We start from the raw sequence: 22,545 nt of genomic DNA, 5'->3' as shown, positions 1-22,545 counted from the left end.
TCAGAAATGGAAAATAATACAAGAAGTATGTTTTCTTTACTGTATAACCACCTGAAAATAAGAATCAGGGAGCAGGAGTGATTCATAGGGAGTGTTTCTACCAGTTTATATCACCTGGTCTGTTTGTTTCTGAGAGGATGAGACCTCTGCGGATAATTAAACTCCAGGTAAAAACCTCCTAAGCAATGAATACTAAAGGAATTTTAACCATTAGAAATTTGAGCTGGATGCAATGTGCAGTCTTCACCACTAGATGCCACTAGATTCCCCTAAATCTTACACATCTTCAAATTTTAGATTTTTGGGGAACTTTTTATTCCAAGAAACATGCAGATACTCAACAACTCTGCTCCCAGTTTACTTATTACCTTTAAAATCAGTATTAGGATTACTTTCATACACCCCAGATTTGTGTTTATTTTTTGTTCCACTCACATGTAATAAGGGGATGGCCACTTTTCCCAGGAAGTCAGCACTCCTGTCTCTGTCCTCGTCAAACACCGTCACCTCCAACACAGAGTGAATGTCTTTGACATTACTGAGGAAAGAGAGAAATATGAGAGAAAGAGAGGAATACGATAATACGCAGTATTTCTGTATTATGATCAAAAAGAAACAGAACTTATGACTCACAAGGTGAAGGCTTTGTTCCACTCTGGATTCAGGTTCTTGTAAACAGTATGAGTCTGTAGTCGGTCGTTATTCAGCTCCAACACACAGAATGGGTCACTCTTACCTACAAAGACATTTACATTACATTACACAACCGCTATATAATGTATAAAGTACAGCACAGGAGTATAAAGTATGGTAGGGGAGTATAAAGTACAGCACAGGAGTATAAAGAATGGTACGGGAGTATAAAGTACAATACAGGAGTATAAACAATGGTACGGGAGTATAAAGTATGGTAAAGGAGTATAAAGTATGGTACGGGAGTATAAAGTACAGCACAGGAGTATAAAGAATGGTACGGGAGTATAAAGTATGGTAAAGGAATATAAAGTATGGTAGGGGAGTATAACGGACAGCACAGGAGTATAAAGTACAGCACAGGAGTATAAAGTATGGTATGGGAGTATAAAGTACAGCACAGGAGTATAAAGTACAGCACAGGAGTATAAAGTATGGTACGGGAGTATAAAGTACAGCACAGGAGTATAAAGTACAGCACAGGAGTATAAAGTATGGTACGGGAGTATAAAGTACAGCACAGGAGTATAAAGAATGGTATGGGAGTATAAAGTACAGCACAGGAGTATAAAGTATGGTAGAGGAATATAAAGTATGGTAGGGGAGTATAACGGACAGCACAGGAGTATAAAGTATGGTACGGGAGTATAAAGTACAGCACAGGAGTATAAAGTATGGTACGGGAGTATAAAGTACAGTACAGGAGTATAAAGTATGGTAGAGGAGTATAAAGTACAGCACAGGAGTATAAAGAATGGTACGGGAGTATAAATACAGTAAAGGAGTATAAAGTACAGTACAGGAGTATAAAGTATGGTAGAGGAGTATAAAGTACAGCACAGGAGTATAAAGAATGGTACGGGAGTATAAATACAGTAAAGGAGTATAAAGTACAGTACAGCAGTATAAAGTATGGTAAGGGAGTATAAAGTACAGCACAGGAGTATAAAGAATGGTATGGGAGTATAAAGTACAGTACAGCAGTATAAAGTATGGTAAGGGAGTATAAAGTACAGCACAGGAGTATAAAGAATGGTATGGGAGTATAAAGTACAGTACAGCAGTATAAAGTATGGTAAGGGAGTATAAAGTACAGCACAGGAGTATAAAGAATGGTATGGGAGTATAAAGTACAGTAAAGGAGTATAAAGAATGGTAAGGGAGTATAAATACAGTAAAGGAGTATAAAGTACAGTACAGGAGTATAAAGTATGGTAAGGGAGTATAAAGTACAGCACAGGAGTATAAAGAATGGTAAGGGAGTATAAAGAATGGTAAGGGAGTATAAAGTATGGTAAGGGAGTATAAATACAGTAAAGGAGTATAAAGTACAGTACAGGAGTATAAATACAGTAAAGGAGTATAAAGTACAGTACAGGAGTATAAAGAATGGTAAGGGAGTATAAATACAGTAATGGAGTATAAAGTATGGTATGGGAGTATAAAGTAGAGTATAGGATGTATGATGACAAGATGTACTGATTACCGGTTACGTCTGCAGCCATGAGTCCTTCCGCTCTCATCACCTTCACCTGCACGATGCCCACGTCTTTCAAATTAGAGAATGACTTTAAAACACCCTGGAGGAAACAGAAGAGGAAGTTATTCACACTGTAGTGTTTTAAATGTTCATTTTGTGGAACTGAACATTAGCATAAGGAGTGCTGCTCACGTATCGTTTGAGTATCTCCCTTCGCTCCTGCGGGTCATCCAGCGGTGTGACGGACAAATCGGCAATCGAGACGTGAGCAGAGGCAGTCAGCGTGACCAGCAGCACCAAGCTGCCCCTGGACTCTTCCAGCTGCAGCTCCAAGTGATGAGTTTGTTCCTTGGACAGATTGGAGAGGTCCAACTGGCAGCTGGGTGACAAAAACAATACATCTTCATCAGTATTTTGGCAGCTACAGTTATTGCGCTGGTAAATTACACCACAGTCACTGGGAAGGGTCTAGAGGTCCTTCAAGGAGCACTGAGGAGGATCTACAGGTTCTTAAAGAAGCTCTAGTGGTCGTATGAAATGTTATAGAGGTCCTTTAGGAGGTTTAGTGGTCACTGAAGAGGTTCTAGAGGTCATTTGGGATGTGCTATGAGTCATTCAGGAGGTTTGCTGGTCATTGATGAGGTTCTAGACGTCATTTAGGATTTTCAACGAGTCCTTTAGGAGGGTTGGGGTCATTGCAAAGGTTCTAGAGGTCATTTGGGATGTTCTATGGGTCTTTTATGAAGTTTAGTGGTCATTGGACAGGTTTGAGAGGTCATTTAGGAAGTTGTATGAGTTCTTTAGGAGGTTTAGTGATCGTCTAAGAGGTCTGATGAGTGTTTTAGGAGGTTTTGTGGTCACTGAAAATGTTCTAGACGTCCTTTAGGAAGTTGTATGAGTCCTTTAGAAATTTCAGTGGTCAGTGAAAAGGTTCTAGAGGTCCTTCAACAGGGATAAGGAACCATTGAGAAGGATCTGCAGGTCCTTAAAGAGGTTCCAGTTGTTGTATAACTGGATACCTTTCTACCACACTTTGTGTTGTGTTTTTTTATTTGTCACTTATATGGGTTATTGTACATCAACTCTGCTTTAGGTAAGTGCAACATAAAAGTTTACAGCTCTCATTATTACAAATGAAACAAATTAAATAAAAAAGACCGACTGACCGTCCAATGAAGTCGTCTCTCCTCCCGGTGTCTCTGTCCCACACTGTGATCTCCAACACTCCTCCGGTCTCTTCATACAGGTGAAGGTCAAACTGCTCCCTCCACTGTGGACTCAGAGTCTTTGGCACCGTCTGCACACACACACACACACACACACACACACACACACACACACACACACAGATGCATTATGGGAAACATGCCCCTAATTTGAAGAAGCTAAAGCAACATCTCCAAACACAAGCATCTCTCCAGAGTAAACCAGTGATCAGAGGTCAGTGTCTACGCACCTTGCTCCTGTACTTCTGGGGTCCCAGTCTGAACTTGACGTACGGGTCGCTCAGACCATTGGGGTCCATGGGGATCAGGTCCCGGCCTTCGATCAGCGCGATGCTGACAATCCCTCGCCACAGCTGTGATTTCCGGTGAAGCTCTGAGAGACGCATTGACTGCTGCTGCTTGTCCACACACACAAACACACACACACACATATTGAACTTTATTTATCACCTGTCAAAAACAAAGACGAACAGCATGTGGGGCCCTGTTCTTCATATGTTAGCTTGATTTGAGGGGGATGATTTGAGCCTGAATTTTATATCTGTGAAGCTGGTTTAAAGTTTGAGCTGTTGTCAGATCGTGGCCAAATTTCTGTAGAGCCACATTGAGAAATTATATAATTATGTTTTTAGATGAAAAAATGTTGGTTATTGCTAAAACACTGAGATCTGTTGGTGTAACTATCAGAATTCAGTCATCACGTACACTTGGGTGCTTTCACACCTTAGTTCGGTTCATACAAAAGAAAAATATGATACATTACTTCATTTTCTACAAACCAAGAGGAGTAAACAGGAAGTCATACAGACTGATAGGAGCGTCTGATGCTATCATAAAATCTTGTGTTTGTCTACTTTCACACCACAAATTAACTGCTTGGAGACCCACCTTTTCAAGTGGTCTGGGTTCAAATGTTTGGTCCGCACCAGGGTTCCGATTGACAGTTTTCGCATTAGCCCAAATGAACGTTGTAAGCATGCAAATGGAGCAGAGTTTGTTTAAACTGCACCAAATAAGTTAGGTGTGAAAGCCCCCTTATATGTGATAAGATGATTCAGGAAAAAAAGATAAATTCAACAAAAATAGAACAAAAAAACACAGAAAATGTGCTGTTATTTTGATTATTTGATGATAATTTATCATTTACATGATAAAATGTCTTCAATTCAGAGCGTTAAAGGGATAGTTCAGCTTTATTGAAGTGGGGTTGTATGAGGTACTGGTCCATAGACAGTATATTACATACAGTAGAAGTCAGTTGGCAGGCTGGAGTCCCACATGGAAGCTAAGCAATGTGGACGGGGGCAGCAGCTAAAATATATTTTAGCCACCTAAAAAAAATCAGTATCAGTTTAAGTGTACGCTATATTGAGAGTGTTTTCACCATTTTACCTCACCATCAGACCGCCCGTTCCAACGGGAAAGCCATAAATAGCTTCAGTTCCCCATCTATGTTCTCTTCAAAGCCACCAGACTCCATTGAGAAAAACAGTAATTTTACTTCACTGAAAACAGAAGCTGCTGGTCTACTGCTGCTTCAATCAGTTTGTTAGTTTGTGTTATTGTGTGACTTTGATGAATCTGAACTAACCCTTTAAAACACTAAAGTCACACAATAACACAAACTAAATAACTGATCGAAGCAGCAGTAGACCAGCAGCTCCTGTGTGCAGTGATGTTAAATCACTGTTTTTCTCAATAGAGTTTGGCTTAAAGAGAGTAATAGATCGGCTTCATTTTCCCATTGAAAATAAGTATCTGACATTGAGGTAAAGCAGTGAAAATATTCTAAGTACAGCACTTAAACTGATATTGAATCTTTCAGGTGGAACTTTTTTAGGTGGGGAAATATGTTTTTGTTGCTTAGCCTCCATGTTGGACTCCAGCCTGCTCCTCCAAACTGGGGGCGTGTCGACTGACATTTACTGGAGGTAATATACGGACTATGGACAAGTACCCCGTACAGTTCATTTTTTATCCTGAAAACATAAGCTTGCTATAAAAAATAAAATAAAATGAATAACTTCAAGGTCTACTTTTAGCTTTTTCCATGGCTTTCAATGGCATGCTCATTCCAGGTTTTGTCAAACAATTAGGAGGAAATAGTGCATTTGTTGGGGGCTATTTTCAGCAGCAGATTAATCCACATTTGGTGCTCTAGTCATATAAAATATCCCAGTTAGCTGGATCATATCAGCCTGGGTGAAGCAGTATGAAGAACGGGGCCCTGCTCACAGACAGTGGATGGAAATGACAGCAGCTACAACACATGACAACAACCAACATTTAAGAAGCTCAACATGTCTGACGTCTACTTGAAGTCTACGCCACGAAAAAATTTTAAACACAATGAGGCCCTGGAGCTAAAATGAGCAAACAGAACAGCGATGAGTGAACAGAGAGGTGATCAGCGTGAAGCTGTTAGAACAGTTAATGGAAAGCTGTGACGGCACACAAAGATGATGATGATGATGATGATGATGATACAGATACTTATGGTGATTTTACCTTAGTGGATCGTTTCCAGGACCTCCTGAGCAGCATAGTCTGAACATACATTAAAATGCATTATTTCAACTGACTAGTGAAGACTAGTGACTTTAACTACAGGGCTGAGAAATCAAACTGTGATGCACATCAGGAGCGCTGCAGCCTTTTTATGCCACTAGGGGGAGCTACAGGACAGAAAAACTGCCAACTACAAGTAGCTAAACAAGTGATGAAGAGGAGGTGTAGCTACTTTAATTAAGCTCCGTGAATAAAGCATCTGGAAACAGATCCTAACAGTGAGGAATGTGCTGAATGTTAATTACTGTGGCCTCATTAGTGTTAACGACACTTTGGTCTGCCCGAGCTCTTCAGTTTTTCTCCTGTTGCTTTTTGCTTTTTCTCCCCCATCCTCACTCTTCTTCTCTCTCCTTCTTAATGTCGTTTATCTCTGTCTCTTCCTCTCTAAGTGGAGCTGCAGCACAGACTAACACTCGGCCTGATAATTAATTTATATACTGAATAAAACATGGACAAGACAGGATGTGTTGAACGTCTCAGTGCTGAGGATACATGTGGAAATTCTCTGCTGCTCAAATAGTAATCGAGGATCAAGGGTAAATGTAACTGAGAAACTGTGATTACAGTTGTAAAATGCTGAATGAAGAACTCGAGTATGGAAGCAAAGAAGGGCCAAAAGGAATTTTACAATAACACCAAATTTTATATGCCAGGGTGCTGACTAGCTCACCTGGTGGAGCTTTGCCCTCGCCAACGGTATTAATTTTGAAGCTTTTTTAGATTTGGTTTTAGTTTTGTGACGACGTCTTGGTACTAAAAGGTGGAGCTGTGAACACTGCAGTCTGATTGGTCAGTAGAGGACGGTCACTCTGCTCAGGGCTGAGTTGTGTCTGGTTTTGAGGCTCATGTAACCACTGTTCATACTGTGGAGAGTTTTATTAGTAAACTGTAACTATAAAATGAAAGGATGTTTTGCTGCCTCTCACAGCAGCTGGAGTCTGAGAAAAAATAACTTCATTCACTGGGCCGACTGCCGGTGACTTTTAAGGTGGAACGTTTACTTGTAATGTTACTCAATGCATGAGTTGATGACGTGAATCCATCAGCACACCTTAAATTTCACTGTGACAACTTTGACCATCACTTTAGTTTTTATATGACACACACTTTTAGTAATGAGTGGATCTTAAAGTGTTTATGTAGATTAATTTCTACTGAAGTATGTGAACTGCATATATTCTCTAATCCTCACTTGGAGGAAAAGAAAGCGTCGTGGAGCGTTGTTCCTGTGGGCTCCAGCAACACTAAACCCCTGAGCTTGCCTGAGAAGGACTAAATGCACAAAGCTGCTATTTTTAAATATCCCATGGAGAGAGACTCTCACTGCAGCCTGTTCTATTTTGTTCTGAACTTGTGGGTGTGCAGCCTCGTTCTGTGGACGATAAACAACGTGCAGACTGATAAAGGAGGAAACACAGTGAGTGCTGGACGGAGCAGTGAGTGACAACAACCCCGCCCACATTTAAGAGGACTGTCTGCAGTGGAAACACTAGGGTCTAGGTACCATGTCTGAAGGGTTACTGTTGGTTCCAAAGGTACCATACTGAAAAATCTGCATTGCAGAAACGGGGCTAATGTGTTATGAAAACACACATTTTTTTGGGATTGTAATCTCTACTCATTATATTCTTGAAACTGAAAACTTTTGTGCATTCTATTCTCTTCTCTTTGTTTCAAACACTAACAGCTCTTTTAATTTTAAAAAATATATATATTTTACATATATTTTAAAATATTTTCCTATTTTTGTTTTTCCATACAGGTTCATTATTATCCACCGAATCACAGAAGCAAATTTCTTGATCGTGTTAAACCTGTTTCTGATTCTAACAAGCTACACCACATTGACATAAAATCATTATATAAAGTTGTTGAACTTGGGATCAAACAGTTTCTTATGTCCACATCCAGCAGTCTTTGTGTCACCTGATGAGTGTCAGTCCGATATTCTCTCTTTTAGCTCTGTTTTGGTCTCCACCAACTTCTGAGGGAAATATCTGTCACTTTAGCTGCTAAATGCTCCACTAATTCCCCATTCATGTATTCATAGCTGCTTTAAACAAAACTGTTACAACTCTCCTTTGCTTCCATATTAAAGTCAGTCAGAATAACATCATTGCAGCACTTTTTCTAAATGCTGCGTGTGTTGCCAAGGTGGTGAAGATGTTTTTTCATTTGCATGTGTTTTCTTAATCTGCAGTGATTTGAGTTTTTAGGGCTACTGTAGCTGAGGGGAGATGACGCCAAATGAACTAAAGCTAAAACCTGAAAGCGAACAACAAGAAAATCTACTACTACTACAACACTTACTACTCCAGATAATTGTATCTCTGAAGTTATACCATGGTCTGGGTGAATACTCAATTCGGATTGGCTGCAGGGTGTCCATTAAAGACTGATAATGGACACTTACTAAGTAGTTCAGGTGAGACTGTGTGTTTCCTGTTTCAAATTAATACACTGGCCACATAATAGTGTAACAGACTGTTCTATATAGTGTGTCCCTCTTGAGTTGCCGTAGGGCAGGAAAAGTTTTTGGGGTGACATCCCGCTGTTTTAAGAGGCTCATGCATGTGTGAGAATTTCTGGGGTGTCTTGTTGTTAAATAAACCATAAAATTATATTTACTCTTTCTCAGCTGTATGCAGCGTTATTGACTTTGAATCTTACTAGCATTACGTTAGCTTTCTGGCTAATAGCTGAGCCAACGGGCTCCATGAGCTGGGTGGACGAGAATATCTCCCGTTACTAGGTCGTATCTAAGGTTTGTCCTATTTACTAAGATAGTGAGTAAGGTTTTAATTGCACAAGAACCTTACGGGGCAGCAATGATTGTTCCAGGTGTTACGGGAACGCTCAGGTGTTACAGAGGAAACCAAGTTTTGGCTTGTGACTGCACAAAGCATAAAAATACGAATCAATATTCTTACTTATTATGGCTTTGGTAAGTGACCATGGTATAAGAGGGATAAAGCCAGACGAGTTTTCCTTTATCGCTTTTTAATGGCCTCTGCAGCGTGTCAGACGGTACACGCCTCCATGTCGGCCATTAAAAACTGATACTGGACACCTCGTCGAGTATTATCCCTTACATATCGTACAGCCTCTGTCTAGTAGATGGCTAATTTGCTCTCTACAGTGACTAACAAAGGAGAGGAGGCTCCTCAGTAGCCTGGGAGGTACAGCAGGAACGGGTTCAATCAGAGCCAGATCACCACTACACTCACTTTATTCACATACGGCTTCCAGCGATACGTCCTAACCTCGCTCAGCTGCAGGAAACACAGACGCGGCACAAACACTCATCACTGACTGAAAACTTTTCAGACTTTCAGATTTTCCTTTAAATAGAAATTAAGGTTTCCTGTTTAAAAAAGTCAGTTTCTCCTCAAGGTTTCCTTAAGTTTTTCTCCTTATCTTGGTCTTACACTTAAGGGATTGCTTAAAGTTCATTAAACCGTTGCACAGAGGAACTTAGCAACATAAGTAAGGAAACATGCTGTACCTCTCACCGCATCTTAACCGCAACATGACTGAGTTTATGGCGACACATCCTGAGAAGAGTGTTGCCTGACCGAGACAACCCAATGGACAACCTTAACGATGAGCAATTGATTTTGCACTATACATTTTTATGATTTTAAAACGCCCTCACCCGTCTGCTGAACACCGTGTTGAAGTTCCTGTTCCAACAAGACAGGGATGAGATAGCAATAACAGGTCGGCTTTCACAAGCACAAGTGCGAGGAAACAAATGGTCTCCATGGAAACAGCAGAATTTTACTGCTGTCAAATCTCTTTCAGTGCCGTAAATATCTTAACGTCTTTATTTGACTAAGGAAAACTTTTAAGAGATTCTCTGCAACACTAAAAAAAATTAACTTTAAGTGTCGTACTTAAGGAGCAAACGTAAGGTGCTCTGTGCAACCGGCCACTGTTCTTACATGATGTGTCAGTGTGTGTGTGTGTGTGTGTGATGAGGACAAAGGCTGTACTGAGTTATTTATCTCTCCAAATTGTGATGATTTAATCCAGTAGTGTTAAAGGATTAGTGGATTGATGGATTAGTAAAGTGATTCTCAACCTCTTAAGACAAAGCTTTGTCTACCTGTGACCCTCCGTCAGTGGTTGCCCGTGTCGACCAGTTGTGACCAGTTAAAACTAAGCTAAGACCAGAGTATGTGAGCCGAGTGGAGCTATGGATGTATTGTAATATATTCACCATGCTCCACTCGAATTGCTCACTGCTCTCCAAAAAAGAATTTTAATTTTAGTTTTGCTCATGCTTCGAGCTCGAGGTGTGAGTGCTACCAGAGCAAAACTGGAGTGTGATGGAGCAGGAGATACGGCGACTCTCCAGCTTCTTAAAAAATCTGCTCTGTACTCGATCCACTCACGCTCTGGCCACAGGCTCAGGCCACAGGCTCATTTTTTTACTTGATTTAATTATTTTAATGTAAAATAATTTACTAAAAAAAGAGTAAAAATTAGAGTTGAGTTTGATAAAATAAAAATATAAAATAATAAAATAAAAAAATCTGTATTTTTTCTGCTTTTCTGTTCTATTTTCTTTGTGGCTCTTTGTGGAATACTAGCTCAACTGATTTTATGATCAACAGAAAAATAACTAATATAATAATCGATTAAAGGATTAAGGTGTTTACTGTATCAAAAAAAAGTCCTGAACATTTTCTAATTAAATGCTATCAAAAGTGAGGATTTGCTGCATATTTTCGCTTGTTTTTTATATTTAAATGAAATAATAATTAAAAATCAAAACAGAAAGAAAGAATTAATCAAATATAATCAGTTGAAGACATAAAAATGAGCCTTGAAAATTGTTTGTAGTATTTTATAAAGATGCTCTCAGCTGACATTCACAGTAAGTTGACGAAAGGAAACCAAAGATAGAGACGTAATGTAGCAGTGTCATTACCGTTGAGCCTCGCCGCTCCTCTATGGGACTTTCTTTAGGTGTCAGGGTGACAGCCAGCTCCAGAGAGCCCAGGTCCTGGTCAGGGTGCTGAGGGTCCTTCAGCACCAGAGTCACAGGTATCGTCCTGAAACACACACAGGTGAGGACAGGTGTCAACACTGCATCATCAGCTCTACTCACTGCCATCATGCAGAAAGACTCCACAACTTTGTCAGTCAGTCAAACTACTACTTGATTCTAATGTGTGCAAATACTTTATTCTTTGTCTGTGCTGTTGTGTGATGTTGTGCTCTTACTTCTGTTTAAGAGTGGAAGTGAGATTATTTTGCATCCATACTTGCCAAAAAGCTGTTTTTAAGCTTATAAAATAATCTGTTTTAATAGTTTTTCAGGTGAGAAAGTAACAATTTAAAGTCCTGATACGTGATGAGGTCATCCAGATAATGCATTTTTTGAAATTTGGAGAGGATGGAGAGGATAGTTAGCTTAGCTTAGCATAAAGTAGCATAAAGACTGTAAATATGGAGCTACATTAGGGTCAAAAGTTTTGTACTTGGAAAAAATAAAATTTGAAACTGAAAATTCATGTGTTGATCTTGGATTTTGAAAAATACATCAATGTATTCAAAATAAAAATAAGTGTATGAAATGTTTTTTCAGGTTAAATATAATTTTGATTCACTTTGGTAATTCTTTTGAATAAATAATTTATTTTCACTTTTCAAAATAAGACCTCAAGTGTCAAAATATATATGGAAGTGAAAAGTGAAAATAAATAATTTATTTTCACTTTTCAAAATAAGACCTCAAGTGTCAAAATATATATGGAAGTGAAAAGTGAAAATAAATTATTTATTCAAAAGAATTACCAAAGTGAATCAAAATTATATTTAACCTGAAAAAACATTTCATACACTTATTTTTATTTTGAATACACTGATGTATTTTTCAAAATTCAAGATCAACAATTTTTTTTTTCCAAGTACAAAACTTTTGACCCTAATGTAGCTCCATATGTAAACAGGGGGAAACAGCCAGGCTCTGTTCAAAGCTCTAAACTACACCTAAAGCTGACTGTTATTAAGATGCTGTATCTCTGAACTCATTATTGTTTTGTATCAAGAACATTTTAATTCAATTTTAACAGGTTTAAACAAAGTATATTCACAACAGGTATCAAATTTAAAGCATATATGACGAGGCACAAAGCAAGACATCCAATCACAATCCTCCCCATTCCCACTAATCCCATAACAATAGGACAGTTGTCCTGAATCTCCTGAACAGTACAGAGTAGGGCTGGGTGTTAAAAGTCTCTGTGTGTTCAGCTCTCAGTGCATCTGTATCTTCTAACTGAATCTCTGTGGTTTGGAGTTTAGTTTCTCTCCTGCGTCCTGATTGTACTTCAGATATCTGCTTTATTTTACTGCTTCATCTTCGCTATCGGCTGTATCAGAAGTTGTGTGAAGTTGCTGCTCGAAAACTCAACATTTCCTTATTTTGCTGCTTCATAAAAGTTTTTACATAACTAAATAACAGGGGACTTTTATTGTGAAGAAGCCACAGGAAATGAGAAGTGTTATTACTGAATTTATGGAACTTTGTCAGCAGCTTTTCTTCAGTAAAGACAAGTCTAATAATACGGCAGGGAGGAAGAGTGAAAGCAGGAACAGCCACAGTGAGATGTTGATGAAGAGCTAGTCTGGGGCCGTTAGTGGACGTTTTGGTAAGGAACCAGAACTAGGGCGAGAGAGACAGGATCCGGAATTCGATGGATGCGCCTTTCCGTCAAAATAAAAGCACCAAGCTAATAAAAATGCGGTGAAACTTTTTAATTTAAAGAATATAATTTACAAGAAAAGCCCCAAGCCATTAAGTTAACCTTTTTCTTTTATTGTAAATCGATGGTGCGCCAGAATTTAAAGTTTTACTTTGGTGAACACTTTTACTTCGGTGAATTTCAGATCCGCTCTCTAGACCGGAACCAGAATCCAGACAAAATTCAGAGTGAATGGAAACCACGTCTTCACGTACGGCGAAGAGCCTGGTGACGCGAGGCTAATGAAGAGCTGCAGACAACAGGCTCTTCCTGCACCTCTGCAAACAGCTCACCTCCAACAGGTAAACTTCTTCTACCTGCCCTGCTGTGGAGAAACACATGCAGCAAAAATAACAGGGGACTTGTGGATCAGCTTCCAACTGAACATGTAGCCCACTTACTAAAAAGTACAGGGATATATGTTGTGCATCGCCATTCAGCCTGAAAATACTGGGATATGATTTTTTTGTCCATATCGCAGAAAGACAGAAAGCAACAAGAACAAAAAACAAACACAAAATCTGTCGGACAACTGTCAGCTCTGGAAGTATTTCAGAAAGGGGCCCCAAACCTTATTCTTTTTATCCAAGTTACAAATTGAGTATGTTTTCAACAATAAGGCAGGACATAATGTCCCTCAGACACTGGGCGTGGGTGGGCTTTCCTTCCTCTGATGAGAGCTGCCCGTCTGGCCAGCAGAGAGGGAAAAGATAGTGTACGGCGTCGGATTGGAGTCAGGTGTACATCATGTTCTCTGCTGCCAAAGAGGGCGACCAGGGGGTTGGGTTGCAAGCACCATTATTTAACATGATTCTTTTTAGCCCCTGATTCCTGTATGCTTTTGTGTCAGTGTCAGTCGTTTTTTTTGGTGATGTTATCTGTCCCCATTTTTATCTGTGTTTGAAACTTTCTTTAATTTGCGACCCGGTTATTGTATCTCAGTGGGACCTTTCTCGTTAGATAAAGGAAAATAAATAAAACCAGACTTTTAAAAAGACACGTTGTGGTTTAACGAGGAGAACTATTCTGCCTTCACTTTCAGATTGTTTTCAGGTCTGTTTGAGGAACACTTCTAGCCCATAACATCCTGCAAAAACCACACGATTTGCAGAAGGGTATCGTTGTATCTGTATTACAGGCTGTGGTCATGTGTGTTGTCAGTTCTATATCTTCTGTACTCCCTGCACACACACATGCACAGAGTCATGTTTCCAGCACAGTGTTGCTCCACAAGTGGTAACATGAGACGACAGGAGGTCCTACAAAGAGTTCAGCCTGGGGGTTTGTGACGACCTCAATCCTCCACGTAATTAAGGCCTCGACTAAACCATGAGAAACAGCCACAGACCAAAGGGAGACCAAGGAATGTGAACGATGTGTCCACACTTTACGACAGGAGGTGTTACCGTACACCACTAATACACCGCAGCCTTAAAATCAGCTCCTCTCTGACACAAAGCATCAGTGGGATGTTATTTATTACACGGCTGCATCAGGTTGTTGAGCTGGGAAGTACTTATACTCCAGTACTGTATAATTTCGAGCTAGTATTTACATTTTATGCTACTGAATACATCTACTCCACTACATCCCAGACTTTACAATACTCACGTTACGTCACGATTTGTGTCAGAATTTTTCTGGTTTCCAGCTAGTTTCTACAGAAACTCTAAGCATGTAAGTCATCATGACATTGTGTTTTCTACCTCTTGCTGCGTACGCATCCTCGATTGTTTCTAAAAGGGAAACACGTCTCGGGAGGAACAGAAAAATAATAATGGCGACAAAGCAACTACAAAGAGATGAAAACCCACTAAGAGATCCACTGTTAATGTACAAATGTGCAGCTTTCAGTACTTGTGGTTGCATTATTCTGTTGTTGTGGTTCACATATTAAAAAGTAAAAGATAAATCTGATGGATAAACACGTAGGAGGCAGGTCACAGTACCAGAGAGTTAGTAGTAGGAGTGTGCCATTTCATCTGTTTACGATAATACTGGTATAATTTTTAGTATCATATGAAAAATTCATATCGTGATACTTGCGATATTTTGACATATTGATGTCATACTGTTACCCACGGCAACAACAAGCATGGCTCAAAGTGAAATTATTAGCACTTCACAGTGGTTCCAAAAAGAGGAGCAGCTTCAGTAGTGTGGAATAAACTGTGGCGTCCTGAATGTTTCATGAACAGCCCTGGACTTCTCAGACTCTTTTAGGTCCTGTTTATACGACAACGATTTCAACTGAAAACGGTAAACTTTAGTTGCGTTTTGGCCGATCGTTTACATCACAGCAGCATTTTGGGTGCCTGAAAACGCAACGTTTTGAAAACAGGTTCCAGACTGCAATGTTTTGAAAACAGCTCCGTCTCCGTTGTCATGTAAACTTGCAATATGCAGTTCCTCTGAAAACGGGACATTTCACACATGCACATTACGCTTCCAGCCACTAGGCATGCGCGAGAAAGTCAACCATGACAACAACAATGGCGGACTCCTGAGCTCTGCTTGTGCTGCTCACCCTGTTGAATTTATCAACACTTCCCCATCATAGTGTAGATTTACTGTAGCAACTCCACCTCGTTGTCCGTCCAGACAAACGTTCGTGCGGTTGCCATTTTGTTTGTTTATACATCACCGCTCTGTAGAAGGAAGCGTAAGCGTCACAACGCCAGCTACTGGTCTGGCATGTATACTACAGCACTTTTGTTCATTTTTGCGGCTCCGTGTGCACGGCGATAGTTATCAAAACGTTTTCGTCTAAACGTGGAACTTTTTTCAAAACAAAAATGAGAAGCGATTCTGTTTTCAGTGGATCGTTTTCGTGTAAACAAGGCCTCAGTGACTTAGCGCTCAGAGGGAACTCATTCAAGTGATCAAGTGATTTTGTCATAAACCTTTGGTGATGTAAACCTACGCGAGCTCACAGCTCGACAAAAAACTACATATATGTGACTGTGTGATAGTTGTGGTATCATAACAGCCTGTCACAGGTTACAGTGTGATGATTAGAGGAGAAATGGCAGAGCATAAAGGTCCAGCTTTACTAATTTGTCATATCATCAAGAATATTGTTATCGCAAAAATATCCTGAAATACCATGATATTATTTTAGGGCCATCCTAGTTAGTAGTCAATACCAGTATTATTGACACTCAATTCAATACTACAGTAAAAAACAAAGACAAAACAATATATCCCCTGTACTCAAACATACACTCCTTTATTAAAAACATTTAAATCTAATTATATTTTATCATTAATACACAAAGCACTAGTCAGTGTGTGTTCATGAGATTTATGGACAAAGAAACGTATTAGTAAACAGCCTGCAGCAGGGTTGGGCAATATGAAGATATTAAGCTATTAGTCCGGCCCCTCCTCCACTGTGATAAGACCATAAACAACAAAGATAAGCTCAGTGTTTCACCCAAAGCTGAACATTTTTCAGATCTCAGTGACCAGAAAAAACCAAACATGCAGAGTTCAGAGTCATCATTTCTGTCGCTGCAGCTGCACTTGCTGCCACCTTCAACGTGTTGTTGTTGTTGTTGCTCCACCGTGCTGATGGGCGTTCTTCTACTTCCTTTTATGGCATTTAACATCAGCCTAGAGCACGTGTGGTCACATATGCTGCCCTGTCAGGTGCAGAAACATCCATGGTAGATACTTGAGAAAAAACAGTACCATCACATTTTCAGAACTTTGGCATCGACTTGGTATCGAAGTATCTGTTATTGTGACATCCCTTATGTAAAGTTTCAACACAGTCGCCAGAAAAAAATGTTCGCATTGTGTATTTATACAAACTACTTACAAGCTGCATTTGGAAATTGTTATGTAGTGAACATGTTGAAACTTTGCATTGATTCTTTACGTTTCACCAATGCTGTGGTTAATGTGTGGTTAAGTTTAGACACAAACCACTTGGTTATGGGGAGGCAAATATCATGTTTCGGCTTAAAATACCTGGAAAAATTCTCGCTGGAAATTCAGCAATGGCTCAGTAAAAAACAACCACTTTTTGTGCCACTATCCCGCCAGGAAATGAAGCAATGTTTCACTGAAAAACAACTGCTTCTTTATGCTGCTATGTCTGGGGGAAACGTAGCGATTTCTCTGTAAAAACAACCATACTGCTTTTTGTGCCATTATACCACCAGGAAATGAAGCGATGTTACAGTGAAAAGAACCACTTTTCATGCAACTATCTGGGGGGGAAATGCAGAAATGTCTCAGGAATACAACCACTTTTCATGCCACAGTCGTGGATGGAAAACGAAGCAATGTTTTAGTAAAGAACAACAGCTTTTTATGCTGCAATTCCTGCAGGAAATGAAGCGATGTTTCAGTTAAAAACAACCGCTTTTTGTGTTGCTATCCTGGCAGGAAATGCACCAATGTATCAGGAAAGCAACCACTGTCCACGGGGGTAAACGAAGCAATGTTTCAGTAAAGAACAACATCCCGGGAAACAAAACGTTGTCTTGGTAAAATCAACTGCTTTTCATGCCTCTATCCTGACAGGAAACGCAGCGATGTCTCTGTAAAAAACAACCACTGTTCATGTCACTATCTAAACTAAAAAACATAACAGGTCACTAAAAACACCCACATTTGGTGCCTCAAAAGCCACGCAAAACACAGCCATGACTTTCTAAATCCCAACCGGTTTTGTTGTTTGCAGGTCTTCAACAGCGTCCCCTCCACCTCTACATGACAATGTCAGCTCATATCCTACGTCACTTCAAGAACATTTATGTGATACATAAAACATTCAAATGTAATGTATCTGTGGTTTGCAGAAGTGTACAATGCCAAGTTTTCCTTCTGGCGTCTGATCTGACAGTACTTGAGTTTTGTTTGTGTAATGAAAACCTGCCTAGGGAGGGAAACAAAAACAAAACCCAATGGTGGGATGAACAGCATGAGTTAAGGTGACATACCTCTGCTGCTCTAGAGAGTCCAGGTAGAGGTAAGCAGAGCCCATGAAGTCATCCTGAAGGCCGAAGTCGTAGTCAAACACCTGCAGAGCAGCAACAAACAAATCTCTACTGACTGTGTGTTCATCAATAATTCATGTGGAAAAGCTTTGTGTGTGAGAGTGTGTGTGCACAAGTCTTTACCTTTATATACAAAGGGTCGCTCAGACAATCCATTATCAAAGTGGTTTTCTCATCCCACACTGGGTTGAGGTTTTTGTGGATGATTTTGCTTCTGAACACCTCTTTACCTGCGAGCTTGAACTTCACATAAGGATCACTGCTGCCTGAGAAGACAAATTAAGCTGTCACAGATTTATAAAAAAAAACACTCGCAGAACAGAAACAGAGTTCACAGATGAGACATAACTTGTACCTCCTCTGTCCCTGACGGCCAGATTGTGTCCTCTCTTCAGCTCAATCTCCAGCTTGTACATGCCTGGGCTGGGGATGGCTCGCTCAGATGTGACCCCAGAGGAGCACGGAGCACCCATACCCTGTCAGGAGAAATGAATGCATTCATCACAACCTGCAGAAACAGTCACTCTATCATCGTTCACACCACACGCTCAAAATAAACTCACCGACATCTTTGAGAGAAATAAAAGCCGCTATAAGCTGCCGCTGAAGCTTAGCCTTCACTTCCTCAGTCGTTTCTGCACCCACACTGCTAACATTGACTGAAGTGTCTAATTCAGCTCAGTAACCCGTCCCCCGGGTGACCACTAACAGGAAATTACACGAGAGTAGCTTCCTCCCATTGAGCTGATTTTTTTTCCATTCTTGTACAACCCTCACTGCAGCAGCATCTCCTCTGCTGTGGTAATGCAGAACCTGAGCAGACATGCTGTGGAGCATTACAACCCAACACTGCTTCATCACCTGATGTGATGAAAGAGAGGACGAATGTTTCTGTGAACACTTTCCAAACATGTAGAAAGTGATGTTGTCATCTTGCAACAGGCTGTGCTCTCCAGCATCAACTCTCATTTACCCCATTTACTTTAAATCAAGAGACTCAAATTTAAACTAACTTCACGAAGACACAGACAGACACAAAACCACCACAAAGTTACTCAAAGCAACCACAGTGACAGGCAAAACAACTGTAAAGAGATGCAAAATCATCAAGAGATGCAAAACAACACCAAAGACACATAAAAAGCATATGGCAGCAAAGAGATGCAAAATTACTATAATAAGACACAAGATGTAAAACAACTACAGAGATGCAAAATGACCTAAAAGAGACCAAATACAGCTACAAAAACATACAAAAGGGATGCCAAATGACAAGAAAGAATCCCAAAACAAGTACAAAGACATCTAAACAACTACAAAGGGATGCCAAATGAACAAAAAGAGACCCCAAACAACCACACTGACATGCAAAACTATAAAGAGATGCAAAATCATCAAGATGCAAAACAACACCAACGACACATAAAAAGCTGACAGAGATGCAAAACAACTACAAAGAGTCACAAACACCTACAACGTGATGCAAAACGAGTACAAAGACATGCAACACAATAACAAAAGGATGCCAAATGACCAAAAAGACACCTAAAACAACTACAAAGGGATGCCAAATGACCAGAAAGAGATGCAATATGACAGCAAAGAGATACGAAATTACTATGAGACACAAGACAACAACAAAGAGATGCAAAACAACTACAGAGATGCAAAATGACCTAAAAGAGACCAAATACAACTACAGAGGGATGCCAAATGGCCAGAAAGAGATGCAATATGACAGCAACGAGATGCAAAATTACTATAAAAAGACACAAGACAACTACAAAGAGATGTAAAACAACTACAGAGATGCAAAATGACCTTAAAGAGACCAAATACAACTACAAAAACATACAAAGGGGATGCCAAATGACAAGAAAGAGTCCCAGAACAAGTACAAAGACATCTAAACAACTAAAAGGGGATGGCAGTCACCTAAGAGAGACCCAAAACAATGACAAGCAGATGCTAAACAACTACAAAGGGATGTCAAATGAACAAAAAGAGACCCCAAACAACCACACTGACATGCAAAACTATAAAGAGATGCAAAATCATCAAGATGTAAAACAACACCAACGACACATAAAAAGCTGACAGAGACGCAAAACAACTACAAAGAGTCACAAACAACTACGAGTACAAAGACATGCAACACAACTACAAAAGGATGCCAAATGACCAAAAAGACACCTAAAACAACTACAAAGGGATGCCAAATGACCAGAAAGAGATGCAATATAACAGCAAAGAGATGCAAAATTACTATGAGACACAAGACAACAACAAAGAGATGCAAAACAACTACAGAGATGCAAAATGACCTAAAAGTGACCAAATACAACTACAAAGGGATGCCAAATGGCCAGAAAGGGTCCCAAAACAACACCAAAGACACATAAAAAGCCTACAGAGATGCATAACGACTACAAAGAGTCCCAAACAACTACAACGTGATGCAAAACAAGTACAAAGACATGCAACACAATTACTAAAGGATACCAAATTACCAAAAAGAGACCTAAAACAACTACAAAGGGATGCCAAATGACCAGAAAGAAATGCAATATGACAGCAATGAGATGCAAAATTACTACAATAAGACACAAAACAAATATAAGGGGATGTAAAACAACAGAGATGCAAAATGGCCTAAAAGAGACCAATACAACTACAAAGGGATGCCAAATGACCAGAAAGAGTCCCAAAACAAGTACAGAATAGACATCTAAAAATACTACAAAGAGATGCCAGTGACCTAAAAGCGACCCAAAAACATGACAAGCAGATGCAAAACAACTACAGAGGGATGCAAAATGACCATAAAGAAATCAAAAACAATGACAAAGAGTTGTAAAACAACTACAAAGGGATGCAAAGTGACCAAAAAGAGACCTCAAACACCTACAAAGAGATGCCAAATGACCAGAAAGAGATGCAATATGACAGAAAAGAGATACAAAGTTACTACAATGAGACACAGAACAACTACAAAGAGATGTAAAATGACCAAAAAAGACACGCAAAATAAAAAGAGATTTAAAATTGCTACAAAGAAACCACAAAACAACTACAAGGTGATCAAAATGACAACAATGAGGAATAACAAAATCACAGAGATGCAAAATGACCACAAAGACACACAGCGGGAGGATATATCTTTCAGATATTCAATAATTCATATACAGCATGTGTAAAGCGACACCTTTCACATTACACATAGTACATGTGAGGCATTGTAAACGTGTATAAAATGACTGATTACTGCAGCTTTAAGAACTTGTTTCATTTTCGGTTTTAGATCAAAGTTTATACAATGAAATTCTACATATGTCGGGGCCCCTCGAATAAGAATAAGCTCCCCTGTGTTTGTGAGCAACAGAGTTAATCAAACATTAATATCCCCATACATCATTCTTAAAGCCGGAGAACAACTCTGCTGGGGATGCTGCATCCTGTCAACACACACTTATCCACTTACAGAGATGCTCTGATCAATACCTGTATAATGTGATAATACATGAACACTTATACAGCTGTTGGATATGAAAAGAGGCCGCGGTCGACTGTATGATTTACAGTTCAGATGTCCAGAGACTACTCGGATACTTTCAAAATATGTCTGGGTCAATGCACTGAGCAACACAGGAGACAACAGGAAGCCATGAGCTGTTGATTTTCACATTATTTCTCCGGAAAAGTCTTAATCCTAAAAATGTTTTTGTCCATTACTTAGTTCTTAAGTGTAAAGAAATCGACAGACTTTTTTCACTCATACTACCTTTATTAAAAATGTTTCCGTCCACAGAACTACATCAGGTAAAGTTAATATTTTATTTATGTATATTTTTGTTACAAACTTTCCCTGATGAAGGTCTGAGAACCAAAACTGCATTCCAATCAGGACCACGTAAGTCAAAGAAAACTTTATTTCCATTTGCAGTATTATATTTGGTGGTACAGCTCTGTTCTGGGGCCTCTCTGCCCTTCCAGGCGCCTACCTTGAATGCCTAAGGTGGAGAGAGCACACCTCTCTGCCCTTCCATGCACCTACGTGGAAAGCCTGAGGCATAGAGAGCACACCGCTCCACCCTTCCATGTGCCCACACAGAATGCCTAAAGCTGAGTGACCACACCTCTTCGCCCTTCCACGCGCCTTAATGGGAAGCCTAAGACGCAGAGATCACACCTCCCCACCCTTCCACGTGCCTATGTGGAAAACCTCAAGGCAGAGAGAGCACACTTCTCTGCCCTTCCATGCACCTAATGGGAAGCCTAAGGTGGAGAGAGCACACTTCTCTGCCCTTCCACGTGCATACGAAAAAAGCCTAAGAACAGAGAGAGCAGCAACAAAGACCCCCCGGGAACAGAACAGAGCAGCATCAGTGACAAACACAAATGACATTGATAAGTTAGACACAGCATGAAAAGGAGGAGCTGGGGTGGACATAACATTTTTTGAAATGTTGTGTTATTGTTGTCTAATAATATATTAAGAATTATCACCAAAATCGAATTAGTTCATCATCGAGTCCATGTGGACGTTTGTGCCAAATTTAAGGCAAATCCCCTCAAGGCATTCTTGAGATATCACTTTTATGAGAATGGGACAGACAGATGGACAACCTCAAAACATAATGCCTGCGTCCAACAGCTGTTGCCAGTGCAGAAGTATAAAAATATTTCCAAGTTAAATTCCTGTTTAAATTGAACGTAAAGACCACACACAAACTTGCAGTGGTGGAAGAAGTACTCAGATACTTTACACAAGTACTTGCAGATCTGAAAACATCCTCCACCACTGAATTTGATAT

General features: G+C 39.9%; 1 protein-coding gene across 5 annotated transcripts in view; it reads right to left on the bottom strand.

Moving 5' to 3' along the window:
- Nucleotides 1–22,545, bottom strand: part of mctp1b (multiple C2 domains, transmembrane 1b) — a 45,897-nt gene that overhangs the window by 6,679 nt on the left and 16,673 nt on the right. For 2 of the 5 annotated variants that reach the window (XM_033646185.2, XM_078162015.1), the window contains exons 2-12: nt 18,087–18,207; nt 17,855–17,997; nt 17,675–17,754; nt 10,904–11,027; nt 5,908–5,946; nt 3,630–3,794; nt 3,340–3,470; nt 2,366–2,552; nt 2,180–2,273; nt 634–736; nt 436–538 (exon numbers count right to left, since the gene is read on the bottom strand). In XM_033646185.2, coding sequence (XP_033502076.2) covers nt 436–538; nt 634–736; nt 2,180–2,273; nt 2,366–2,552; nt 3,340–3,470; nt 3,630–3,794; nt 5,908–5,946; nt 10,904–11,027; nt 17,675–17,754; nt 17,855–17,997; nt 18,087–18,207 — 1,290 coding nt within the window. Of the gene's footprint in view, nt 1–435; nt 539–633; nt 737–2,179; nt 2,274–2,365; nt 2,553–3,339; nt 3,471–3,629; nt 3,798–5,907; nt 5,947–10,903; nt 11,028–17,674; nt 17,755–17,854; nt 17,998–18,086; nt 18,208–18,294; nt 18,419–22,545 lie in introns of those variants that run through there. The other 3 variants (XM_078162014.1, XM_078162012.1, XM_078162013.1) reach the window with 3 other exon arrangements.

Source organism: Epinephelus lanceolatus, chromosome 19 (assembly GCF_041903045.1).
Source record: "Epinephelus lanceolatus isolate andai-2023 chromosome 19, ASM4190304v1, whole genome shotgun sequence".
NCBI classification, from domain to species: domain Eukaryota; kingdom Metazoa; phylum Chordata; class Actinopteri; order Perciformes; family Serranidae; genus Epinephelus; species Epinephelus lanceolatus.
This window is presented reverse-complemented; position numbering and strand designations above follow the sequence as displayed.